Raw genomic sequence first — 26,701 nt, forward strand, 5'->3', positions numbered from 1 at the left:
AGTTAGACTATATGGACAGAAGTATTGGGACACCTGCTCATTCATTCTTCAAAATATCAAAAATGAAAAAAAAACAAGTTAGTCCTGCTTTTGGTGGAGTAACACTTCTGTCTCTTCAGTCCAGGGCAGGATTTCTACTCGATTTTGGAGTACTGCTGTGGGGATTTGATTGAAATGACAAGAGCATTATTGAGGTCAGGATGTTGTTGAGACCCTCATCACCAACTCACCAAATCATCCCAAAAATATTGCGTGGAGCACCATCCATCATTCCAGAGGACACAGTTCCACTGCTCCACAGCTCAATGCTGGGGGAGGGGGCTTTAGACCATTCTAGCCCACAGCTGGCATTAGGCATAGTGCCAATAGGTTTGTGTTTATCTGCTCCAGAGAGTCCTATTGGCAATACTTCTCTACAGGGACTAGACAACCGGCGTGTGTGCATTTGCACATCTGTGTCAGCAGTGGGTGCAACTTAAAGTAGCTTAAAACAGTCATTAGAAGGGATGTCCACAAACATTCCTGAATTCTCTGTAGAGTCGAGAAGAATGCAGTTCTGTCATTAAGTTAGTCATTAAAACTACTTGCTTTAAAAAAGGTCCAGGTCAAGCCTTTCCCAATAAATATGTAAATAAATAAATAAATAAATGCATTTATTTCAGAAGCAGGGCTGTGGATGTACAGTATATAATATATCATAAGCAAACATTAGGGATTTACCTCATGCAGGTTCATGCAGTACCACTGATGTAAAGAGGGGAGGAGGGGTAGTGGAATGAAAAGATGAAAGATGACTCAATTAGAGCAGAAAAGATGAAGCCACCCTCTTCCGCTCATTTAAGAGACAACATACCTCCCTTAGGCAAACAGGCACGCTTCTCAGAAAAGCGTGTGTCCCACTTTAATTCACAGTGTTAACGCTCACACCAGCGCAATCCACACTGTGATATTACCAGAGTGAGAGGTTTAATAAGGAGTGCTTGTTCAGTACTACAGAGCATTACACCAGCTGTGAGTAAATAAACCCCCCCTACAGAATGGTAAGAAGAACTGTTCAGATCTGACCTTGCATCTCTTCTTTTAGCTTCTATAGGTGTTACACGCACTCGTCCTCAGCTGCCAGGCCTCAATAACACTAATGAATCTCTAATGAACACAGAAGCACAGAGACCTGAACACACACACACATGTACACACATTAAAGACAATGGAAAAAACAATATATCCTCTACCATTTCTAAAGAGCCTTCAAAAAAGAACTATATCCATGATTTGAAAATGACCTTTATTAATGAAATGGGTGGGATGGAATTAGGCTGGCAAATATTTCACACCAATACCAGCAGTTTTTTCATTTCAGTCATGTTACAAATGTTGGTGAATGCAGTGTTAGGAGTCTTGTCCAAGGACTCTTACTGGTGTAGTGTGGTGTGTTTGCTTAACCAGGGAATCGAACGCCAGTCTGGCACAGGGAAGGCAGTGTTGTTAGCCACTACTTACACCAACCTACACTTACACTTACACCTTGTTTATTTTAATTACACTGAAGATTAGATTTGCTGCACCGAATCTCACCACATTCTTTCAAAGCGTGTGCATTTGAGGCTAATATTAAACAGGAGAAGGGTACAGAAGGGTACTCGTCAGCTTATATTCTCTCTCTAAAAACTGCTTGTCTCACTTGTCACCACATTTTACATTTCTGTTAATTCCACATGTTGATAGGTGATTTACACAAATTATAATGCCAAAAATATATCATAATATAGTATGATAATATTATAGTATAATATTTGCAAAGAAGTGGTTGGCTGGTTTCATGTGAGTTAAAGGAAACACATGCTAGTCTTCACCCTCCCAGTGCTGGCAGCATTGTGTCATACTTCTGTAAAATCCTGCAATGTCTCTCCATGTATATAGTCCACATGCTTCTCTCACTTTTAGTGACAGTTCTGAATCTCTCAGCTTGTCCAGAAATGCATGCGAGTATTTTCTTTCTTTAGGGGTGGCTCAAAGCGTGAACCTCACTTTACGACTGTAGGGGGAGCCCAGGAGCAAGAAATGCCAATTCTTGCATAAAACAGCATTAAATGACACAAATATTCCACAAACCATTTAAACCCTATGAAGGTATGCAGTATTGTTTTCAAAGTATATTCAAGCTCTGTTCAAATCTGCTGGTGTAATAAGGCTAAGCTGTGTGCAGCTGAACACTCGCTGTTAGAACTCCAAGCAAGAGCAAATCAGTCGTACAAGTCTGAGGCCTGAGCAAGGCCAGGTTTCAAATGTCGTTTGCCCTGGCCAAGCCTGTGTCACCAGAGTGCTCTGTACTGCCACACACCACAGCTGCTGCATATGAACTCTGATATTGAATGTACACCTCGCCGATCAAATTATAGCAGCCATTTAATTTATTAATCTACCATCCATCTACGAAATCTGTCTGAGTCTTTCAGGGGGCAAAACAAAAGAGGGGTCTCCCTTACACGCTCACTCACACACCCAGAGTCTTTAATACGTAAAAGAGGAGGATCTAATGCACTAATGTCAACAGATCGAGATTACAAACTGGTGGACCCAGCCCCACTAGGGACCACCTCATTAATAAAGCAAAGGACAGAGGTAAAAACACGGTGTTAAAAATATATGTTTTAATATTTATAATTATAATCATATTCTCTGCTCAATGGGCCTCACTCATCAATTTCTCACCAATTGTTTAGAAAGTCAGAGACATATTGTGTTTAGAAGCTGCTGCACTGTTCACAGCTCTGCTCTTACAATGATGTATCCTCTGAAAAGTGTGTAAGTAGGTTTTAAGAAGAACTGATTCTCAATCAAATGATCCAATTATAACCCTTTTTATTTTTTGATCTACCCTCCTACAAATCCACCTCTGTGGAGTCCCCATGGGGAGGCGCTTTATTATCCTGAAACCTCGGTTTACAACCTGGGCCTTGCTTCTCTAAACTATTCATGGAGAAATGGCTCCCTCTAGTGATAAGTTAAGTGGTCCACACCAACCCCAATCACTTGCATCACTTAGCTTCAACAAAAGACAATTTTATTTCATTAAAAATGTATTTTCTGGAGAAAACCATAAGGCTCACAAGTGTGTGTTTGACAGAAATATGACAGTTCAGGCAAAGGACAAGACGTAAGGCAATGGTTTAACTGGTAACTCAACATACAGAGGACTGAAGATAAATCGAGCAGGTATTTAGGATGAACATGGAGTGTGCAAAGCTGGTACAGTCCAGGAATACTATTCACTTGGGTTCTGAATGACGATCAGTAGATATTCTTTATCTGGAAATAAAAAAATAAAAATGATAAAGAAAACTGCTATTAGACTTAATGCCATTCTTCTCTGTGTCAAAGATATAAGGAAGACAAGGCTTATTACATCCGACATGCAGACTGACTTACCTGGTGCAACCATGATCTCATGCTTTTTGGATCTGATGCGTAGGAATGTCAGGTCATTCTGAGGGTCTATGTCCCTGACTGTGCTCCTGGCTTTCATAGTAAGCTGATGCAGCAGTCCGGCGTACTGTACAGTGGTGGAATTGTCCAGAGTTGTTCTGATAGGAATACCTGGAAGGTCCAAAGAAAAGGTTTTATGTTTAAAGCCACATTTTCTGAGTGCAAGACTCAGAGCCAATTTACTCAGCAATGCCTTCCAGTTCAAACTGCCCATGTAACATTTTTCAAAGCTGAAAAATATTTGTAGACACCTGCTCACCTAACTTCTCTTCTGAAATCAAGGGTATTATTAATGAACATTCTGAGGCTCTGAGGATCTTATTGCAATTTAAGAGTCATTAGTCTTACACCTAACCATGTCAAAGGTATTGCATAGAGCTCAGTGTTTGACACTGAGTATGATTGGCTCACAATTATACAGGCTGCATGGGCACAACACGACATCAAGGGGTGATCGGAGACGCCCCAGATTCCAGCTTTGCTGCAGGTAAGTTAGCTAATGTACTTCAGTGCTGTGCACTTTGGCAGTAGCTTAGGCATGATGAAAAATACACAGGTGTTTACCTTCAGCATTTACAACTATTGTCCCTATGACCCCTTTGTGGGCTTGAATTCTCTTCAGTGTGTTTTCGACTTCAGCCTGAAATACATTATGAGAGGAAAATAAGGTTGACAGTTTGGGAGAGGGGAATCAACATGACTATACGGACCACCAAAACACTTAATGCTAGCTAGCTAAATAGAGAAAAGCAGGACAGGAAGGTAGCTAGCTAGTAAGTAAGTAAGGTTAGTTGTAGTTAGCTGGGTTATAATTTTAGACGTATTACAGCTAATTAACAATTCAGACTGCAAAACGAAATGTATGAGGGAAAGTTAAACTATATAGACAGCTGTTTAGGGGAAAAACGTCTAACTTTACTTCACCATAGCTCCTCAGTGCTGCTTCCTTCTGCTGCGTCTCTCTGCTTTGCTTTCCGTTGCTATGTGGAGACGGAAGTATGAAGCCAGCAGAAACCGCTAGTGCTAGCTAGCTAGATCTCTTATTACATTTCAAAACTGCTGAAAAGTCTCCTTTTAAACATATAAATGTAGTATTAATAATTTTCTAATATTTTTAAATATTTTTTTATGTATAAATAATTTTACATACAATCCAGACAATGTATTTTAATTAATTATATTGGTAATTACAATTCCTATTAACCGTCGTAATGACTTTTATTCTGTAATACAAACTGCTGCTGGTTTCTCTAGCTAGTGGCGACTGAAAATTAAGCGCTCTAGATATATTCTGTTTCTCTTTTAAGTCAACAATTAATACGTTAGCTATATTTTATTTTATTTAACAACAAGCCAATGAGTTGGTTTGGCTTTGGTTTTAATGGCTTTGGACAAATAGTTTCCAGACGGGAGGGTGAAAACGATGGGGACAACTCTAAAGTGTTAAACCCAGCTGTGGTGGTCAGTTTGTGCTCTTGTGAAAGCAAAGCACGCCTGAGCCCAAAAATCAAGAGGACAGGATCAGCAGAGCGCAGTAGCAGAATTGCTGCAACTTGGAGCCGAAGAGCTGCGATCCACACACATGGTGCGAGTGCAGCTTAGAGATTCTCCAATCATTCTCTGGGGTCTCTTTTTGTAAATCGCTCATTCTTTAAATACATTGCAGGTGACCGACATGTCTGCATATCAGGGTTCACTAATGACTCAGGGAAGGATGAAGAGTGCAGAGGACTGCAAGGGTGTGAGGATGCTGTGATTAGTGAGAGATATCTAATCCTCAGTTTTGCTGACAGAGTGGAGTGCTGGAGCTTAACGCCAACTGGAAAAGCACTGGCTTGGAGCAGGGTGTGGGATACCCCTAAAAAAACTGGTAATGTACATGCTTTACTAAATGACTCAGTAAAAACTATATTTCATTAGTTTTAGTGCAAGTGTTAATAATATTTGACTAAAGCACAATATAGTGGTTGGTGCAGTGTAGGTGGTAGCAATAACAACACCTTCCCCAGGACAGACTAGGGTTCGATTCCCCAACTACACCAATAAGAGTTCCAACGCTACATTCACCTGCCTGTCTAACATGATTTAGATTAGTACTGCGTCAGAAGATGGCAAATCACTCATGTATTTTTCACCTCTGATCTCATGAAGGGGCCGCTGTAACATTGCCACTGGTGCCAGGAGGATACATAGCACCCAAACCTCCATTTTACCGACCCCTCTCTGCTGAGCTGTGTGCTGTTAGCCTGGCACTGGGCACTGAACATGCTGTTCTCTTGACAGCCTCTGGCACTGTCTACACCTGGGGATCTGGCAGGTGAGAGCCCAAGTCCTCAAGAGAATGATATAATATCAGTGATATTTGTGTGTTCTGAAATTACTGACTGATTAATGAACAGTCTCACTGTCTGATGTATAAGGATTACTGTACTGTATCGCCAACTGGGCACTGGGTCACCAACCTGCTATACACAGATAAATGGTGGACCTGTTTATAGTTTAAGTTAGCCTATTCATTGAGCCTTCTTTACTTCATAACAGTGTTTGTTGTGTGTTGTTTTGCAGCCATGGTCAGCTCGGTCAAGGCAGTGTGGTTTCAGAGGACGAGCCTCGAGCAGTAGAAGCTCTGTGGGGTGTTCCTATGAAACATGTGAGTGCGGGGGGCTGGCATTCGACATGCATCAGCGGTGAGAATACGACAATCCTCCTAACACTTTAGATCAAATTCAACCTTGAGCTGTCCCTTACTTTGAACTGCCCATCTGTAATTTCTACATTAAGCCTAATTCACTATTTATCAGAAAAAGAATTCAGCAATGACTAGCACCCCCTTGATAAACTTGAAAACTTCATAATAGAATAAGCCACAGTGATTGAAGATTGTCTTTTTATTTTTAATTTGTCAAATTTTTTAAATTAAGCCACCTGTTCGTAGCTCTTGTAGCACTAGCAATGCTCACGTCCCCTCTGATACATGTACATTTTTGGGGGGGTTGGTTGAGTCTGATGATGGTCATGGTTCTGAAGTGGTTGACTACTTGACTTGGTTTCCTTTTTGTAAATCCCTTGTTCACTTTAGAACTTGGAACTAACCAGCAAAATTGCATATCAGGGGTTTTCAATGATGCAAAAAAAGACAAATTAGGTTGAATGTTGTAATTAAAACAACAAATTCATATGCACAGGATTGTGACAGAAAAAGTGAAAATTTCCCTTGTTTTTGAGATTTGTAGCAGATAAGCATATGAATGAAAATGTAATTGTTCAGTTTCAATAATACATTAGTACTTTTTATTTTTAGAACTTTACTCTTTTTTTCTAAAACATTTGAATATATTCCTTTTTATTATTTTTTGGTGATAAGTAACCACCTGTTTGGTGATAACTCAAAATTGCCAGTTAGCCTAACAGAAACTAATATGACTATTCAAACCACTACAGAATTAATAATAGTGTCTGAATTGTAAAGAAGGTCTGTTTCGCCACAACATCTCAGTCCGTTATCTTGTAGCCTATTGGACAGCAGTGATTTGAATGTAAATTCAGGTGTTATATAAGATAATCATGACCTCAGCGCAAGAGAGATATCTCCTTCCACAGTGTAGTATCTGAAGTATCCAGGTGCCAGCCAGTTACATGGATTGACAGATTTGTGTGTTTGATATGATGTGTTAATGTGCCCAGCTGGTGGAGACCTCTATGTGTGGGGCTGGAATGAGAGTGGCCAGATAGGCCTGCCATCAAAAGGTCTTAAGGACGAGAGTCGGAGCGGACAAAGCACTGGTGAGTCAGATGCGAACACTTTCTCTCGTGTTTGCATCCTTCTGTTTTTAATACTTGTTTCTCATTAGGGCAAGATGCACTGGAACTGACTATGAGTAAAGAAGATGATAATGTGTTCATCTCAATTCAAGCCTTCCCTGCCCTTGTGGACGTTCCAGAAATGTCTGAAATCAGCAAGGTGAGCTGCGGATCCCGCCATACAGCCGCTATCACAAGTAAGATTCTTCAGTGTGTTCCTTTAATTGTAATAATTGGTTCATTAAAAATGCAGAATGGAGGAAGGAGGGGGGTTGTTTTTTTATTTTTATTTTAATCTTAATTGTATTTAATTATCTAACTTCTTTATAGGCACTGGAAATCTCTACACATGGGGATGGGGTAAAAAAACAACTTTACTTTCTATTTGTTTAGTAACACATTTATACACAAAACTATTAGTTAACACCACCTCCTTGATTCTACACTCATGGTCCATTATATCTGCTCCACTGATCATAGGGGAAGATATAATTACAGACTGCAGTTCCACCTGTTTCTCTGCTTACATGACCCCACATGACCACCACAGGGCAGGTATTATTTGGGTGGTGGGTCATTCTCAGTACGGCAGTGACACTGACATGGTGGTGATGTGTTAGTGTATATTGTGCTGGTACGAGTGGAGAAGACACAGCAGTGCTGCTAGTGGTTTTAAATGCTGTGTCCATTCACTGTCCACTCTATTAGACAGTAGGAGAGGCTTGTCTGTTGCTGCACAGTATGTGTTGGTCATCCTCTAGTCCAAACTATCACAGGATACTGCTGACTGGATATTTCTGGTTGGTGGACTATTCTCAGTCCAGCAGTGATGCTGAGGTCTGATCCACTTGCACCAGCACAACACACTCCAACACGCCACCACTATGACAGTGTCACTGCTGTGCTGAGAGTGATCCACCACCCTAATAATACCTGCTCTGTGGTCGTCCTGTAGGGTCCTGACCATTGACAAACATGGTGAGAGAAGACTAACACAGTATGCAGAGAAACAAATGGACTACAGTCCTTAATTATAGAACTACAGAGTGCTCCTGTATGGTCAGTGGAGCTGATCAAATGGACAAGGAGGTAAGGAGGTGGTATTATTGTTGATCAGTGTATATTCTAATACTTCGCATTTTTATCTCAAACAGGTAACTATGGCCAGTTGGGTCATGGTTCAAAATGCAGTTCAGATGAGCCTAAAATTGTGGAGTACTTCTCAAATAATGGAATGTTTGTGGAAGATGTTGTTTGTGGGCTGTGGAACACATTTGTATGGGCTGGTCCAAAGGATTGTTCCCCCTCATAACCCTGAGGTTCAGGACTCCGACTCCTACTGAGAACCCTCACTTGGGAAGGACAGTCATCAACACAGAAATAATAAATTCAGGGAAACAACATGCGTTTATTAAATATACAAATATCTCTGAAAATACAAGTTGGAGAGAAAAATGGCAGAACAGGAAATATGTACAGATATATTTTTTTAAATTAAAAAGGCATAGAAATACTGATACAGAGGATGCAGTTAACACCTTACATTAGTACTGTTAGGAAAAGAGAAAGGTACATGCCCTGGTGAGTATGCATTGGACCTGAAAATGTCTCCAATGTGTTGGATGCTTCACAGCACAATCTTGAATGAACTGTAAAAGACAACATGATTAGTCACCAAACACCACTTGTGCTACAAACAGGAAGGAGTTTAATGGTGTTTAATTATAACATCTCTTACCTGACAAAGTCGGGAGACCTGGAAATGACATGCTGAAACTCAGAGAGGTTTACTGTTCCATCTTTGTCAATGTCAGACTCCTCAAGAATCTGCAGAATCACAAAATAAGATATGCATATACTGTTTTTTTCTTTTTATTATTTAATTTAATTACATTTGTAGGATGTTTTTGTGAGTCCAATATACTCACGTTGTTTATAAGTTGCTTCATTTCCTCAGATGTGAGTCTTGTGTCCTCAGTCTCTCCAGTCAAGCAGTTCACCAGCTTCTCAAGATCTCCAGAATCAAGGGTGCCATCATCATCAAAGTCTGATACAATTAAATATTAAATAAAATAACAGTCAACTTTTAACAGGGTTAGCCTGTTGGAATTGGCAGTGGAAATAATCACATTTCTACCCACTAAACATTGTAGCAGCGTGGCACCTTTTAAGTTACATTCAACTAAATATCAAAGTTCTCTTGAATTCTCGCTAACCCTGAACCTGGTTTTATCTTTAGCTTCAGAATCAGAATCTCTTTATTTCACCAAGTATGTTGCACATACAAGGAATTTGTCTAGGTGAGAGCAACATGTATGACAAGTAACAAAAACACAGAACACAGATTATTTACGGTATTAAACTAAAGGAAAATTACACTAAACAAATAGGATAGGGGATAAATTAAAAAAGTAAAGTAAAAAGTACTAAGGGTAACAAGAGCTGAAGAAGCTGAGAGATGTGAAACAGATTTAGTTGAAAAATATTATATGTAGAAAGTTACAGATGACCTGAATATTTACAGAAAGAGAGAGAACATCTGTACAGGTGTGCAAATAGTCAGAGTGCAAATAGCTGTTCAGTCCGGTTTGGTACAGTTGCTCGTCACCGTGGCTGCCATCCTCCGTGCCATCTTGGAAATCAGCTTTAATCTAGCTTTAATTAGCTTTAATCAGCTTTAATCTAAACCCAACCCTTATCCTGAACCTAACCCTAGCCCTTGTCTAGGTTAAAGTTACCAAGCCAAACAAAGTGAGACCAAAAGCAGTAAGATATGTTTTAAAATGATCATTTGCTTTGGGCTCCTTACCAAAGATTCTGAAAGCATAGTGAGACTTGATTTCAAGTGTTGCCGAATCACTGAAGGCACTCAGGAGATCCAAGAAATCTTCGAAGGACAAGCTCCCATCCTTTTGGTCAGAGGTCGAGAAAACATTGCAGATCCTTTTTCGAAAGGGATTGGACTGGAGTAAAGGCAAAGAATTAAGAGATAGAATTACTAACAGAAACCTATTACAGCTATTTTTCATATCAATAAGAGGAAGTATTTTAAACTTGAAACCATGAAGACAGAGAGCTAAGGGTGTAGAATTACAACCACAGATATTAGGCATGTGTTTGCATGTAAATGAGAGAAAGTGTTTTAAAATTTGGATTATAGGTTTTACAACTTTGGTTTTACACTTCGTTTTGGTGCTGCTTTCGGTACACATGATCCTACAAATCTGCAAATTAATAAAGCCTTCATGATGGGTTAGAGCAGTGGTCCCCGACCCTGATCACAGTTTTCTGTTTCCCCTGCTTTGCCTACTGATCTAAGGCAGTTGTCTCCAACCCTCCTCCTGGAAAACTACCTTCCTGCAAGTTTCAAGCCAAATCTAATACAACCTTATCTGATTAAGGGCAGTGGTGGTTTAACGATTAGCGCACCGGGCTATTCAATACCTGTGCTCGGCAAGCTGCCACTCTTGGGCCCCTAAGCAAGACCCTTCACCTTCTCTGCTCCCCAGGCTCCACAGCAAAGGCAACCCACTGCCCGGGGCACATGTGCTCACTGGCACTGCGTGTTTGATCACTGCATAGACAGGTTAGAGGCAAAGGCCAAATTCCATCTGTGTCCAAAACAAATGGTGAATATGCTTGTCTTGTCTAGGTGAATCAGGTAGGGTGGAATAGTGTTGGATCCAAAGTCTACTGGATTGAACATCGCTCTCCAGGAGCAGGGTTCTAGACCACTGGCAGGACAGGGAGGTGTAAATCTAAATGTTTAGGTCTCCTAACAACCATGATGTATTATAACCTCGTTTCTCACCTTCAGCTCAGGCAAAGTGAGAATTTTACTCATGGGTACACGAGAATGCACATTGAGGGTTTGCTGTCTGTCTCCTCTGTCCAAGAGTTCAGTGAATCTCTTATGTGCCCTTGAAACAGAGATACAGTCACGTCAACATTTCTCTCCAGTAGCAAAGATCTGATTTACTGGGTGGTGCTATAAAGTTCACTTATAAGTTCACTTCAGTAATTAGAGCAAGGCTCGTTAACAGACATACTTAAGAAACTCAACACAAGTAACGATGTAGCTGCATTGTTAGTTTTACTTACAGCAGAATTTCTTGCTTCGTGAGAAATGTGAGCTCCTGAAGACAGACAAACAATTCTTGGTAACATGAAAGCGAACACCTCCACAGTACAGTCAGAGACGATGGAGAGCACACACACACACAAAGGCCTTAGGTGTTCCACAAGTACCTTAACTACTCATAAGATACAGTGACAGTAAGTTAACCCAGCAGAGAAACAGTGTGCTCACCACAGAATCAAAAGCTAGATAAAAACATAGCTGGCTAAAGTTAATGCTGCTTATCTATGAAAATGTGAGGCTTTACCTGATACTCCGACAGCAGATCCTTCGGTAATTTACTAGCTGCTGTACCCATGGTGTTGTTCTTTACGGCGGATGTGTGATTTGTTGGAGGATGTCCGTACCAGTGGTCAGAAAGTGTCGATTACTGAACTTTATTTTTATTATGAACTAACGAGAACTTCTCAGGCACGAGCTACACTTCCCCTTCCTGTTCGACGTGCTAGTTTCTATAGAAACGATTTGCATATTAGTGCGAAGTCCAGCAAAACACAAACTTCAGAGAACAGGGGGCGACATTTCCCCCATGACAGCTTCTGGACCCACTGTTCGGGGTTCGGGACTCTACATTACTGCATTAATGTGTACAGTGCTAATATTTGGCAAATATAGTTAATGTTGACCAAAAGCACCAAAGGTGTTATTTGTGGATAGACAACATTTTAATATATATATATATATATATATATATATATATATATATATATATATATATATAAAGTATTTCTCCTGAAATAATATTCTGAAAAAATAGGCTTGCTGCTTTTTAATCGGCTGCAAGCATTTTTTACACTTATATATGAATATATATATATTATATATTAAGGTCCTATATATATATATTCATATATAAGTTTATTGAACTTTTTTTTTCATCTGAACACGCTTAAGGTCCATCACTGAAGAAATACTATATATAGTATATAGTATATATATATATAGTGCTGCATGCATGTATGTACAGAGACGAATGCATTGATAAGAACACGTTTCACTACATTGGTATTAAAGCAAGGCTTTTATGTTTTTATATATTAAAAAAAACAAGTATTTCTTCAGTGATGGACCTTAATAAATAAATAAATTTGATGCTCTACGACTAAAGCCAGTGTACCGATGGCAACAGAGAGTTTTAGGAGCTCTACCTTCGTGCATATAATATAAGTATAATATTATATGCACTTCTTAGCTCACCATAATAAGTTTGGTGAGCTAAGAAGTACCACAGACTCTCCTCTGAGGATACACCACATCACATCGTATATTTAGAAACTGAAACGTTGCCAACAGACAAATAATTAAACTGTACCCATCCCTGTAACCTGTACCAGAATGGGTCGCGCTGGAGTTCCGGTGTGACGCTAAAAAAGACACTCGGCTAATTAGGGCAGACATTTCCCACAAGTCTGTGCTGCGGGGCGGCCCTCCTGCTTAATCATGGCGGATGAAGAGTTGACGGAGCAGGGAACTGCTAAAGTGGAGATCCTCCAAAACGGAGATGCGCACGACCTAAAGGACGAAGCGGAGCACACAGAGGAGGCTTCAAAAAAGAGGAGGAAAAAGAAGAAGAAGAGTAAAGCGGCGGCCGAAGGTAAATAGAGCACATCGGCGCTGATGGTGAGGCAGCTCCCACGCCGCTGTGTCCGTCTGCCCCTAGGGCTCAGTCCACACCTGCACCAGCTCTCTCTGGATTAACGGACAGCCTGAGCTGACCCAGAGCCTTCATAAAGCAGTGTGCAATTCAGCAGACTTGCTGCTGGTCTCCTGATGGTGCAGGCAAACCTCTTTATCTCGAGGTCTAACTGTGATCTGGGGGGTGGGGGATGGTTTGACTGTGGTGGGATCGCATGTGCTAGCTCCAGTAACATTAGCTGGCTGGTTGGTTCCCTGTGTTATGTGAGTGTAGCCCGCTAGGCTAGCTCTTTCACAGTGTGTTCAGAGCCTGGCTGTAGGCCTCAGTACGCATCGCCGGGCAGGCTGCTCCACTCATGCTATTCTCTGTCCCCTTTCCAACAGCGTGTTTATTTACCACCCTGACTCTGTTTTTATTTATTTACTTTTTTGGTAGTTTACAGGCAGGGTGTTTTAGAGCTCACCTCTCTAAACACTGGACTGTGTCTTCAAGAAACGATTTGATTTTTACAGTTTAATGTCGAATATTGCTTTAAAAATTAGGATCAGGGTTTTAGAGTCAAGATCAGTGACCAGACATTAATGTACTAGTGTTTAGTGTAGTACTGGGAGCCATTCCTGTCAGCAACAGCCTCCCAGATGACATCTCTAAAATTCAAGACTTTAGGCAAACCTATAGAAATAGTTCATCTAATGATCAAGTGCCCAGTTCTTTCCTCTTCCCCCCAGATGTTTTTGATCGACCAAGACATGTTGAGGCAATCAAAAGTTATAAATCTTTGCTTTTGAACTGGATCTATAGATTTCTTATGTTGTGACAGATTTCTGTTTCATTTCAGAGCTTCACCAATCCACTATTGAACTAAAAATACAAACTTCAGCCAACAAACACAACCTCTACTGTGTTTAGGACGGGTGATAAAAATGTGTAGATGAGAGATGTTTTCCTGCTGCTAAACCTCTATAGACATTGTATGATTTTAAAGCTTCCACTGACACCTTGCAGTCCACAAATACAAGACTGTTAGTTCACCAAATGTGTTGCTAAAACATCATGGAGGGAAATATGCCCTATAATTGCCAGTTACAGGCCTGTGTCTTTTAGAAAGGCACTCAAATGGGCTCAAAAGATCATGATTTATGAGACGGTTTGTGTGTGTGGTCTTGTCAGCAGGAAACAATAATGGCGAAGGAGAATCTGACATCAGTAAAGTGACAAAACAGTTGGATCAGCAGACCTTGGATGACCAAGAAAAGGAAGATGATGGCGAGGATGGTTTGTGTTCTCTTTTATTTGTAGCCAATAAATGAGGTGTTAATCTTACTACAGGTTAATGTGCTTGGTTTTATGCCTTTAAACAACAGGCATTATTTGTGAATATCTTTCTACACATCAATTAAATCTTCTGGGGTTTTTATTGGTCAGATGGTGAGGAAGGAGATTCTGCTGGAAAAAAGAAGAAAAAGAAGAAGAAAAAGAAAGGACGTAAGTTGTTGATCAGACCCCTTTCAATAGGGACACAATTCTCAAGTTAATGTACAGTATTTTATACTTCATTGTTTTTCTCTCTCTTCTTTTTCAGCCAAAGTGCAGACAGATCCTCCATCTATTCCCATATGTGAACTTTATCCAAGTGGAGTTTTCACCAAGGGACAGGAATGTGAATACCCAACTCTACAAGACGGGTACAGACCACATCCATGCATTGCTCATTCTGGTTGAAGAACCAGGCATAGATAAAATGTCATGTTTCTTAAATGTTTATGGGCTCACGGTCTTGTGCCCTTCTCAGCCGCAGTGCTGCCTGGAGAACAAGCAGTGAGGAGAAGCGAGTGTTGGACAAGGCCAATGAGGAGATGTGGAATGACTTTAGGCAGGCGGCAGAAGCTCACCGGCAAGTCCGGAAGTACGTCATGAGCTGGATTAAGCCAGGCATGACTATGATTGAGATCTGGTGAGTTCGAAGCTTTTTTTCATGTGTCTTTGAGACTCTTGCAGAATTTTGAACTTAATCCTCACATCTGCCTTTGCCTGTGTGTTCTAATGTTTACAGTGAGAAACTGGAGGACTGCTCTAGAAAACTAATCAAAGAGAATGGTCTGAATGCTGGTCTTGCGTTTCCCACTGGCTGCTCTCTTAACCACTGTGCTGCGCACTACACCCCCAATGCTGGGGACCCCACAGTGCTCCAGTACGATGATGTCTGCAAGATCGACTTCGGCACGCACATTAATGGTGTGTGAGGTTTTTCTTCCCCCAAATACAGAGCACTGCATTCTACATTTACACCTGGTACTTTCCATTTTTTTCACCAATTGCTTACATTGTAATTGTCTTGCAGGTCGAATTATTGACTGTGCCTTCACTGTCACCTTCAACCCAAAGTATGACAAACTGCTGGAAGCTGTTAAAGATGCCACAAATACTGGAATTAAGGTTGGTTTTGGTTAAAAGCGGTGTCATAGCAGTGGTTTGTAATGGATGAAAAAGGTGAGCTTCATGGCTTCCTGTACTAATATCTTCTTTGTAATTTTATTTGCCAGTGTGCAGGAATTGATGTCCGTCTGTGTGATATTGGGGAATCCATTCAGGAGGTCATGGAGTCTTATGAGGTTGAGCTAGATGGCAAAACGTATCAAGGTATGAAATATTGCTGCAGTGTACCATACCTGACTTACAGAAAGGACACAACTGGGTTGGTTGTCTCTAATATTATGTATTTTTCACCATAATTTCCTGTAGTGAAGCCAATCCGGAATCTCAATGGCCACTCCATTGGACAGTACAGAATACATGCTGGCAAGACTGTCCCCATTGTCAAAGGTGGCGAGGCAACCAGAATGGAGGTTAGTTTCACAATCAACCTATTTCTCCATCACATTTTTTTAACAATACAGCAGCATTGGGACTGCAACATATGATTATGCTAAAGTAGACGCTGTGTTCAGTGTTTATTGTGAAATGCTAACTTATGACACCTGGAGTGTTCACAGGACTTTTTTCCTCTCCTCCTGCACTTAAGGAATTCATATTATTTAATGTTTGATAAAAGTATGATTTCAGAATAAGCTTTATTAATAAAAAAAACACTGATGTGCCCACTTCAGTTTCAGGGCTACAATTGGGTGTGTTCAAAGAGCTTATCATTACAGCCACACTGTGAATTTTAGCTATCAATAACTGACAGCTCCATAAGACATAGGAGGTGTGGTTGAGCTAACCCTGACTCCTCAGGCCCCTGGGTTTTGATATGTTTACTGTCTAAATTCCTTACAGGCAAAGGAACTTGACACATTTAAAAGCATACATTTTTGGACATTTGTTTTAGCATCCCTCAACATGTGCTACAGGGAAAATAAGAACCCAAGTCCCACTGCTCCTTTCTTTTGCAGGAAGGAGAGGTGTATGCCATTGAGACCTTTGGAAGCACCGGAAAAGGCATGGTGCATGATGACATGGAGTGCTCACATTACATGAAAAATTTTGAAGTTGGACATGTGCCAATCAGGCAAGTCATTTTACCATTACAAGCCAAAAGAAGAGTGGTTAACTTATGATTAATTAATGAACTTAATGGAGCATTAATTCTGTATTTTGTGTAAAATTCACTACATAATTGGGCCTCATTCATCAATACCTTTCTGAGATTTTCTTCTTATTTTTTTTTTTTTTTTGGAACAGCTTAATTTTTCACAGCTCTGCTCTTAAAAATATGAATCTCTCATAAATGAAACAAATCCCATGAAATATTGGATGAGGCCCATTATTACTAAAATGTGGACCATGTACTTGATCAACCCTATGCTTATTTTGCTTGCTATTTGTCTTTTAGACTCCCAAGGGCCAAGCACCTCCTGAATGTTGTCAATGACAATTTCGGCACACTGGCCTTTTGCCGCCGCTGGCTAGATCGCCTGGGCGAATCAAAGTACCTGATGGCACTGAAGAACCTGTGCGACCTGGGCATCATTGACCCCTACCCGCCTCTGTGTGACACCAAAGGCTGCTACACTGCTCAGTTTGAGCACACCATCCTACTGAGGCCAACCTGCAAGGAGGTGGTCAGCCGTGGCGATGATTATTAGAGCTTGGGCTCACCAATTTCTCAAAATTTCACAGACATGTTCGTGTGGTTGGAGTTTGGTAGGAGACGAATGCTTGGCTAGCCTGTGCCTGTCAAGTTTCAACGTTTGTGGTATTCTTGGGCGGGGGGTTTGGGCTGAGAGACAGAGCGGGTGAATTGTGGTTTTGGCTGTTGGCATTCTGTATGCTTTTGGAGGTTCTGGACAGATAGCCATGAAATCCACACCCTCCAAAATGTGCAAGTGTAAAATTTTGAAAAATTGGTGGACGTTTCTTAATGTAAACGCACCATGTTGGCCCAGGGAGGACTAAAGTCAAGCTGTATTACTACACCACCATGCAAAAAAAAAAATACTTAGATTGGTGCAGAGAAGTTCATGTTCACTGAGATATATACATTTCCTTTCCTTCTTATTGGGACAGCTATGTTCCTCTGCAGCTTTCAGTTTTAGCCTCATTTGATTGAATTCTTCTTTCAGATTATGGGTGCATTTGTAGGCTGGTACAGAAATTGGATTCTTTTCATTCCTGATCACAGGAATAAGCCATTAAAACCATGTAGATAGATCTTAAACATGCAGTTGTGCTTTGTTGCCTTTATAAAAACAAGTAATAAGGCTTACATCATTTGGACTACATCGGGCGATGATGCATAATAACCTTGCATGTTTGGGCTGAGCTGTGTTTTAAGCTGAATTCAGTCACCTTTCTGGGTAAAGCACAATGTAGTGTTTTATTTTGAATTACAAATAAAATTTGTAAGAAATTATTACTTAAACAGTTAAGTTGAACTTGTCTTCTCACTGCATTTGGAAACACACTTTAATGAAATGTGAAACAAAATACCAAAATGTGAAACTAACTAAAGCCATACTGTATATAAAATAAAATACAGCTTAATAAATGCATGCGTTACGGTTGGACTAACTGAAAGCAGCTAGACTTCAAGTGAAGAAATAGAGGTGGTCCTGTTGCTCGTTAGTGACCATCGCATGGGTTTTGTCCTTATTTTTGTTCCCAAGTGGTTCAGAGCGTGGCATCAGCTTTCTTCCAATCTAGAAAATAAGAACAATAAAGGTGCAAGTGGCAAGTTAAAAACCAAACCCTGCCTGTAATAATATTTAGGCGTACAATGCTGCTAGAAAGATTGTGTACCCTTTGAGCAGTTTTAACTACTTGTAGACTTGTGTTCATTTGCTGAACGGCCCACTTCGGGATAAGCTTCAGTTCACGGACAGTTACCCTGATGTTCTGTGGGATTTGTTGGTGCAAACCAGAATCCATACCTATATTTACAATGGCAAGCCATCTTGGACTTGAAGCAGATTAAAGATTTGTATAATTGGATAATGTTGCTCAGTAAATAAACATAAAATCTATGTATTTGTGTGATTTGGTTAATTAAGTTCTCTACCTAGTAATGGAAATTGTATATGACTTCTAGGTAAAATTTATGTAGAAATGCAAAAATAAAAAATGCAAAAAGGCTTCATAAACTTTCAAGCAGCAATGTATGTCATTCCTTTGGATCTCTCTTATCTACTTGAATGAGGCTAGATATAAGAGAGGTCCAATCGTGAAAAGAATCTTATATTAATAAATGCAAACCCTTTTACTGATGTCTGCAGTGGCCCGTTCCATGAGCAGTTTACACCTCTCCTCCTGATGCCGTTTCTTCAGCCGTGCCTTTTCTTCTAGCATTCTGTAATACAGGGGTGGATAAAGCAAAGTATGGCTACTGTGCTGTGTTTAAAAAAACAAAAAAACTACAGTCTAAACAAACAAAAGGTTTACATTTGATTGGACATTTTTGGAGTAATTGTGCAGAAACTCGATCAGCAGGACTAAAAAAAAAAAAAATTCACTAATACAATACACAACAAAATAAAGGGTTGTGTATGCACTACCTACAAAGTATTTAGTCATAGATTTATAATTTTGAAGAAATTTATAATTGTATGTAAGCAATACAAGTGATTTGTACAGCACACCTATCTTATAATAAACCATGACACGTTAAAAAATTCTATAGATGCGAATAGAGCTCATACCCGGGCCTTTCACTGCAAAGAATGTGACTGTTTCCCCCACTCCCAAAGGCAGCAATGTTCACAGCAGTTATGAAAGCAATGCAATGTTTAAAGCTCTAAAGAATACTGCATGGAAGTTATGCTGCATGTCCATGTACTGCAGAGTGAGACTCACTCAGTTATGAGGCAGCTCAGTATCCAAAGATAACTTGTTTGTCCTCAGATCAAACATTTTACTATTATCATCGAATACTTATACATTTTGAACAACCCTGTTCCTGTCACCACCATTGTTAAGAAATCTGATTCAGTCTGGGTTTTACACCAAGATATTTCACAACAAACCCATTTTCCACACGTTACAATAACTTCTCAAAGATCATCTGAAACATCTCAAAGATTGAACAGTGCAGTAAAACTAACTGGAATACAATCCCCATGTTAAGCACTGATAACTGTGCTCATGTACATCCATCTTCCTGCAGGCTTCAGTTCCAACCTTAAGACATCCTTGATTAGCTGAATGAGGTGTATTAGATTTCAGTTGGAGATGAAACCTGCGCAAAGGTAGATCTCCAGGAGCAGAATTGCTTGGTTTCATATTGGTTTGTTGACTCTTCCTTACTTCATTTTCCTCTCCTTGTCTCTCTTTGATTGAACAAAATCCACTTTTTCAGGAGCCATTGTCTCTAACGAGTCCAGAATGTTCATCGCCTTGTTCTCGATATTCGCTAACATGTCTAGAGTGCTGATATTCGAGACCTGGTCACCAACAACAGCTCTGTATACATCCTTTACTTTCTTCTGCAACAGGTTAAGCATGTGTTCCTAAAACAGGAACATAGGCAAAGCCGTCAGATATGACTATTCACCGCTAATGATATAACAGTATAGTGCAGGATCAGAAATGATTTGTGTCATAGATATCAACATTAAACTGCTGCTGTGCTGTGCGCTGCCCTAAATGTCCTGCCCACCACTTTTTTTTACCCAAGTAAATGAATTCCACTGACCTGTTTGTCTGCCCTGTATTCTCCACAACAGAAGATCTTTGTCTTCAGTTCTAATTCTGAAGCTTTTTCCTTTTCTCTTCGGGTGGTGGATTCCATGATCTCGATCTGTTGTTGTAGAAGCTGAATCTTATTTTTCCTTGTCAACAATAAGACAAAGCATAATTGGATATTATATTACTGCAATGAAAAGCTTTAATCTTTGTAATCTTTTTTTACTGCCAGTTTCATACAGATCTGATTCAATCCATGCTCTGACTCGACTTCCTACATTTTTTCCTGTGTCTGCTTGACAGTTTTCTGAATCTCAGCCATGGCCTCCTCTGTATCCTGTAAGTTCTGGTTGCAGAAGAGATTCTGTTCTTCCTCCTCTGTCAGAACATTCAGCAACTCTTTTGGGTTGGAGAAATACAGTGCTGGCTCCTATTGAGTCAAAAACACACATTTAGGCAGCCTATTACTAATGGCTGTAATCTATTACTTTAGTAGTGTCATTTCCATCACATTATAGGAGTTTTCAACACAAATTCAATGAAATAAAAATTTCAGGTAACAACGACAGACCTCATCACTGTCAGAGAAATCGGAATCCATTGGCTCATTTTCTACTGCAATGGCAGAACCTTGTCTCTCCTGGTTGGTGCTTTGTCTTCCACTGCTGTGGATGTTGGATGTCATACAAATCTAAACTTAAAACTTGACATTGACACGAACATGTCACAGTAATCTGTCTTTATACACCACATTACCATTTATTAAGCCGCTTCACTTTTGTAGACTTTATCATTTTTGGATCACATTTTCCAGCAGCTGCATCAACAAAACAACATAAAACAGCGTGTTAATACACACTGCACTCTACAGTTGACCAGAGATCAAGATCAAGATGCAAGTCAGAGTATATTTAGACTAAGATCCAGAACAGTTTTTCAAATGTACCTTTAGTATTGGAGGAAAGAAATGTGAGGTTCCTCTCTTTCATCCTGCCCTTACGCCTCTGTTCTTTCTTTTGGTTTTGCTCCTCATGCCATTGTGGAGGGGCTACTGCCATTAGAAACGTCTTATATGTCTTATACTCCTCCAGTTTGTCTTGGTACTTAGAGATTTCACTGATCAAGCAAAGATCAAGCAAATCATTGAACAATCTTGGAGCATTATGCAAGAATTGTTTTTTTTTTTTTTTGGTCAATGGGCTCCCCCTACAGTTGGAAGTGTAGTTTTACACCACTGCTATAAGCTGCTATAAGCTGCTATATGTTGGGGGGGGGGGGGTTGTTGGGGGTGTATTTTACTACATGACGTCTGTTTACATGGGATAAGAAATGTTTGAGATAGCTGTGGCAATCTGATTCACACACTGCCTGTACCTCCAAAGAACATCATGATAGGCAATCTTAAAATCCTCCAAACCAAAAAAAAGTGAAAAAAATTAAGTTCATAACACTTTTGTTAATAACACTTATATAGGCCATAGGCTACGCTACACAATGACTTGCCACGCTTTTGTTGGTCTTCTGGATTTGACTAAGGTTGCCATAGACTTAAACAACCAGCAGTATCTGTGCATGCATGACAAACCTAAATGCTTCTTTAAGCATCTCCATACTTAAGAAAATACACAAAAACTCCCTTTTTCCACAGGACATGGCTGAATATTTACCCACATGTCGATTTGCTCAGGATTAATATAACCTTTCTTTTATGGATCGTTTTACAGAAGGTAAAAGGTGCCGGAACCTTTACTGATGCGGGAGCACCCAGTCTGTATAAATGACTGACATGGCGCATTGGGACAGGACTTAAATCACAGAGAGACTCTGGTAATAATGACATTACTCCACCTCCTCATGTCAAACTAGTCACATCCGATTAGGGCTTCAGAGATACAGAGCCAGTATCTGAAGTGTAAGAAGCATGTGGACTGACAAGGTAGAGTAATATTACAGGCATTTACACAAAAACGAGCACAAATCTGATCATGTTTCACCAAAGTCACATAGTGTAGTAGTCAGCATTCTGGCCTGGAGTGGCAACGACAGAGGCACCATTCTCCCTATTTCAGGTGCATATATTTGCACATATTTGTCACTGTACAGTGTACACTGTACAGCAAAATGTGTTCTCCGCATTTAAACCATCTGTGGTAGTGAACACACACACACACTAGTGAACTAGGGGCAGTGAGCACACACACACCCAGAGCAGTGGGCAGCTAACTCCAGCGCCCGGAGAGCAGAAAGAGTAAAGGGCCTTGCTCAAGGGCCCAACAGTGGCAGCTTGCCAAGCCCGGGAATCGACCCCACAACCCTGTTATCGATATCCCGGTGCTCTAACCGCTGAGCCACCACTGCCCTAATGGTTCTAATGGTACTAATAATAGAAACTTTTTTTTTCTTATACTGGAGTGAACTTAATTTGTGAGTTTGTGCTTTACCTTTTCAGTTTCATCTTTTGTGCTGTTGCCTTTTTGACCCTTGCTGTTATTTCCATGTTGAGCATGGTTTCCTTCTCAGCTCTGGAATTGGTTTAAGAGTTTAATTTAGAGCACTAACAACAAATACACTACAAAATGGTCCTTAATTAGTATTTACATGTCTGGCATTTTGGCTGACACCAGAGTGTCTTAAATCTAACTCATGTTACACAGCATTAGGGTCTTGCCCAAATACTATTATTGGTGTAGCATGGTGTGCTTGCCAGATCAGGAAATCAAATCCAATTCTGTTACTGGGAAGGCACTGTTGCAACCACTATGTTACACCAATCGTATCAGAGAAGATTTAATTCAGTGGGTTGAACAAAATGATTGCATAAAAACTAACTAAATCAGGAACTAAATCATTTTTAAACACAATCCCTTCATTTCAGGGGCTCAAATGTAATTGGACAAATTAAATAATTGTAAATTAAATGTTCATTTCTAATATTTGGTTGAAAATCCTTTTTTGGCAATGACTGCCTGAGGTCTTGAACTCATGGACATCACCAGACGCTGTGTCAGGCCTTTACTGCAGCAGTTTTCAGTTGATGTTTGTTTGTGGGCCTTTCTGTCTGAAGTTTAGGCTTTAACAAGTGAAATGAATGCTCAATTGGGTTGAGATCAGTTGACTGAAGAATCTCAAGAATATTCCACTTCTTTGCTTTAATAACCTCTTGGGTTGCTTTGGCTTTATGTTTTGGGTCATTGTCCATCTGTATTATGAAACAGAGACCAATCAGTTTGGCTGCATTTGGCTAGATCTGAGCACATAGTATGTCTCTGAATACCTCAGAATTCATCCAGCTGCTTCTGTCCTGTGACACATCATCAATAACCACTAGTGACTCGGTGCCAGTGGCAGCCATGCATGCCCAAGTCATCACACTGCCTCAACTGTGTTTTACAGATGATGTAGCATGCTTTGGATCATGAGCTTCACCATACTTTTTTCTTTCCATCATTCCGGTAGAGGTTGATCTTGGTTTCATCTGTCCAAAGAATGTTCTTCCAGAACTGTAGCAATTTCTCAGATGTTTTTTTCTGGTTTTGCAGCATAAGGATGGCTTGTTTCACCTGCATGGAGAGCTCCTTTGACCGCATGTTTTCTTCACAGCAAAATTATAAAATGCAAGCACCACACCTCAAATCAACTCCAGGCCGTTTATCTGCTAAATTGAGAATGACATAACGAAGGAAATGCTCACACATGCCCATGAAATAGCCTATGAGGCAATTGTCCAATTACTTTTGGTCCCTTTAAAAACAGGGTGGCACATGTTAAGGAGCTGAAACTTCTAAACCCTTCATCTCATTTTAATGTGAATACACTCAAATGAAAGCTCTGGACTTTATGTTCATGTTAAATACATAGCTATAAATTAAATATGTTTCAGTAAACAGTAAAAAAACAGAATTTGTGTTAGTGTCCAAATATATATGGACCTAACTGTACTCACTGCTGGACAGCCTCTTTTGCATTTTCCTCGCTCTCTGAAACAAATCTTTCAAAAGCAATGGCATCATCTTGCAACAGCTTCTCGACTCGATAAATCCTGAGTCGCTGCGTCTCAATGTCTTTCTGAAGCTTGTGAATGTTTTCTCTCTTCACTGTGAGAGGATACTGTGGAGACAATAGCCACATTTAAAAATACATTTCGACAATATCCCAGCATTTATCACTGCCACATTATGTGTATTACATTTACCTGAACCAGAAATGCTTCTCTCTGCTTCATCAGATAATCCTTAACGGTCTCCTCTGTCTGGTAGCGACCTACCCATTCAGTAGACAGAGAATTCAGCACGAGATTCAGCAGATATCCCCTCATCCCACCGAACAATAGTCACTGAACCAACGTTAAAATTACATCTTGTACATGAGTGTCATTTTAACACTCATTTAACAACCAAATCTGTGCTGCGGCCTCACTGTATGAAGAGCGAGGATTAGGCTAAAATGATTCAATGTGTAGCACCAATTGCCTTTATTCCTGACTGCTGCCCAAGGTTTCCTGTCCCTTTTGGATTTTTCTGTCTCAGAAATAGTGTCCTCCCTCATACTCCTTAATAGGGCTGGGCGACACCTGAGGCGAGACAGAATAGTGGTCTTCTTATGCACAGGGAGGCTTCTGACGAATGCCTTCTCCTGAAAATGATAGGACAGGGTGAGAAGCACACCTACTGTTCAATGATCAGCCTAACAACATTAGGATTCACTGGTTAGTATTTCAGGTACAGGCCTTTTCATACACACTTGCTTACTGATGGCTGCATCTTGCTCTCTCTTTACTAAGATTTCCTCATCTGTAGGAAGCAGAAAGGGGTTCCCAGCTTTCCTGCCATCCTCACCTATAAGAACATTAAAAAAAAAAGACTGCTATTTTTCCAGTATATTCCCCATACTGGTCATCATTAAATATAATCGGGGTTATGTCTATCTATCTATCTATCTATCTATCTCATATAGCTAGCAATACCTTCTTAAAGAAATACTGCCTGTTGGGAGCAGTTTCTGAGGGCTTCACCGAAGGACATTTAGCTAAATGATTATGAATGGTGGTTGGTGTGGCGCAACAGATAACACCACTACCTGCCACTAAGCTACCACACCATGTGGGAGGCTGGGGTTCGATTCCCAGTCTGGGTGACTGTGCTGCGCTACACCAATAAGAGTCCCTGGGCAAGACTCCTAACACTACCCTGACCCTCCTCTGTAATACCAGTCACCTTGTAAGTCGCTCTGGATAAGAGCGTCTGCTAAATGCCGTAAAAATGAATGACATCTCTGATGTAGGACAGTCAGTATTTTACTAAACATACTTACTAGCTGTAGCTCATAAGCAACCATAACCCTCCCTCTCACCTGTCTTGAGGGAAAGCCTGTAGTAGGTGCAGTGACTGCCGCCATCACTCTTTCGGCTAAGAGGGAAAAGGGGCTGTTTTGAATTGCTATCATTAATTGAAACTTAGGAAAAGGTTCAGAAATGAAATTAAAAGTACCTGAATGTGTCTGTGACAGATTCTCCCATCGCTAGGATTATTTACTTTTACATAATTTCCAGGTCAGCAGATTTTAGCTGGCTCGGTACGTTACATTTCGAGTGTAAACACATCAGGGAGAGGGAGCGATGCAGCCAGCGGTGGAAGCCCGCTTAGCAACGCCGGAGCAGCAGCGCCACCCACCGGCCGGTTGGTGTGGAGCTAGCTAGCTAAAGGTGGGTGACGGTATGGGTGGATTTGGTGAAGAAGTGCTGTTTGTTTACACAAAATATGGAGTCGACTCTGAATCCAAATGGATGTCTTAATTATAGAAACCACTGACAAAACCTTCCCCAATGTTTAGCTAGCTAGCTAGTTTTAACTGTGTGGACACCTCTGTTGCAGGTCCGAGCTAACTAGCTAGCTAAAGCTGCTCAGGCTGTTTGATCAAAATCCTGGAGAGGAGTCTAACTTTCAGAACGGAAAAATCCATCCAAGAATTTTGTTCAGTCATCCTGGACAGCTCTGCTGCAGGTCCGAGCTCTTTAGAGCTGCCCAGGCTGTTTTGATCAAAGTCCCTGAGAAGATTTTCACTTCCTGGACCTGAATTTATCTACCATCTCTAGATAGAATTCGCCTCTGCAGTTAGCTATGCTAGCTTTCTCATGTCAGCTGTCCAGGAGTGTCCATTAATTTGTTAAGCTGGACATTCATTACAGCTGGCTGGATTAACTTAGCTGTGGAGACCATATTTTGATTTTAAAAAAAGAGCACACACAGGCTTCAACCATGACTGAGAAGTTGTGGTGGGAGGCATCAAGTAGGCCTAAATGTGTGAAGGTAGGAGGGTGTTAGCTAAATACCCCTAGAGCCGTGCAGGTAGCTATATTACTAAACATTAATAATAATAATTACTAAGATTAATAAATAGCTTTAACAGAGTATATGCCCAAATCAATCCCTTGCATGTATGCTCACCATAACTTAGCTGACCGGTCTAACTAAACTAATCTTACCTGATTTTCCTCTGCCTACTGATTTAAATGGGTAGTTTTAATA

The 26,701-nt window shown here is 40.4% G+C and overlaps 4 protein-coding genes and 1 long non-coding RNA gene across 7 annotated transcripts; 2 read left to right on the forward strand and 3 right to left on the reverse strand.

Moving 5' to 3' along the window:
- Positions 1–3,047: 3,047 nt before the first annotated feature.
- Positions 3,048–4,473, reverse strand: dynlrb2 (dynein light chain roadblock-type 2). Its single transcript, XM_072673655.1, has 4 exons — positions 4,411–4,473; positions 4,051–4,126; positions 3,430–3,597; positions 3,048–3,309 (listed from the first exon to the last, which is right to left on the reverse strand). The coding sequence occupies exons 1-4, from the start codon at positions 4,411–4,413 to the stop codon at positions 3,266–3,268; spliced, it is 291 nt and encodes a 96-aa protein (XP_072529756.1). The 5' UTR covers positions 4,414–4,473; the 3' UTR covers positions 3,048–3,265.
- Positions 4,474–4,731: 258 nt separating this feature from the next.
- rccd1 (RCC1 domain containing 1) lies at positions 4,732–9,243 on the forward strand. 2 transcript variants are annotated; one of them, XM_072670047.1, is made up of 8 exons: positions 4,732–5,071; positions 5,153–5,356; positions 5,638–5,803; positions 6,052–6,173; positions 7,171–7,269; positions 7,338–7,484; positions 7,618–7,647; positions 8,442–9,243. In XM_072670047.1, the coding sequence occupies exons 1-8, from the start codon at positions 4,843–4,845 to the stop codon at positions 8,597–8,599; spliced, it is 1,155 nt and encodes a 384-aa protein (XP_072526148.1). In that variant the 5' UTR covers positions 4,732–4,842; the 3' UTR covers positions 8,600–9,243. The 2 variants fall into 2 exon arrangements, with proteins under 2 accessions (XP_072526148.1, XP_072526155.1); XM_072670054.1 differs by having other exon boundaries at positions 7,338–7,447.
- Positions 8,676–11,900, reverse strand: cib1 (calcium and integrin binding 1 (calmyrin)). The gene is made up of 7 exons (XM_072670063.1): positions 11,673–11,900; positions 11,389–11,423; positions 11,099–11,207; positions 10,097–10,250; positions 9,216–9,334; positions 9,026–9,114; positions 8,676–8,936 (listed from the first exon to the last, which is right to left on the reverse strand). Exons 1-7 carry the CDS (start codon positions 11,721–11,723, stop codon positions 8,915–8,917), a joined length of 579 nt encoding a protein of 192 aa, XP_072526164.1. The 5' UTR covers positions 11,724–11,900; the 3' UTR covers positions 8,676–8,914.
- Positions 11,901–12,501: 601 nt separating this feature from the next.
- Positions 12,502–17,925, forward strand: metap2b (methionyl aminopeptidase 2b). 2 transcript variants are annotated; one of them, XM_072670081.1, is made up of 11 exons: positions 12,502–13,019; positions 14,235–14,336; positions 14,487–14,546; positions 14,644–14,746; positions 14,854–15,015; positions 15,115–15,296; positions 15,403–15,497; positions 15,605–15,701; positions 15,804–15,907; positions 16,454–16,569; positions 16,894–17,925. In XM_072670081.1, the coding sequence occupies exons 1-11, from the start codon at positions 12,866–12,868 to the stop codon at positions 17,144–17,146; spliced, it is 1,428 nt and encodes a 475-aa protein (XP_072526182.1). In that variant the 5' UTR covers positions 12,502–12,865; the 3' UTR covers positions 17,147–17,925. The 2 variants fall into 2 exon arrangements, with proteins under 2 accessions (XP_072526182.1, XP_072526175.1); XM_072670074.1 differs by having other exon boundaries at positions 12,504–13,019; positions 14,232–14,336.
- A 220-nt stretch (positions 17,926–18,145) lies between these two features.
- LOC140546705 (uncharacterized) lies at positions 18,146–20,310 on the reverse strand. Its single transcript, XR_011978363.1, has 3 exons — positions 20,188–20,310; positions 18,753–18,846; positions 18,146–18,199 (listed from the first exon to the last, which is right to left on the reverse strand). It is a non-coding gene; the product is annotated as an uncharacterized lncRNA (long non-coding RNA).
- Between the last annotated feature and the right edge of the window lie 6,391 nt (positions 20,311–26,701).

Source organism: Salminus brasiliensis, chromosome 2 (genome assembly GCF_030463535.1).
Source record: "Salminus brasiliensis chromosome 2, fSalBra1.hap2, whole genome shotgun sequence".
NCBI classification, from domain to species: domain Eukaryota; kingdom Metazoa; phylum Chordata; class Actinopteri; order Characiformes; family Bryconidae; genus Salminus; species Salminus brasiliensis.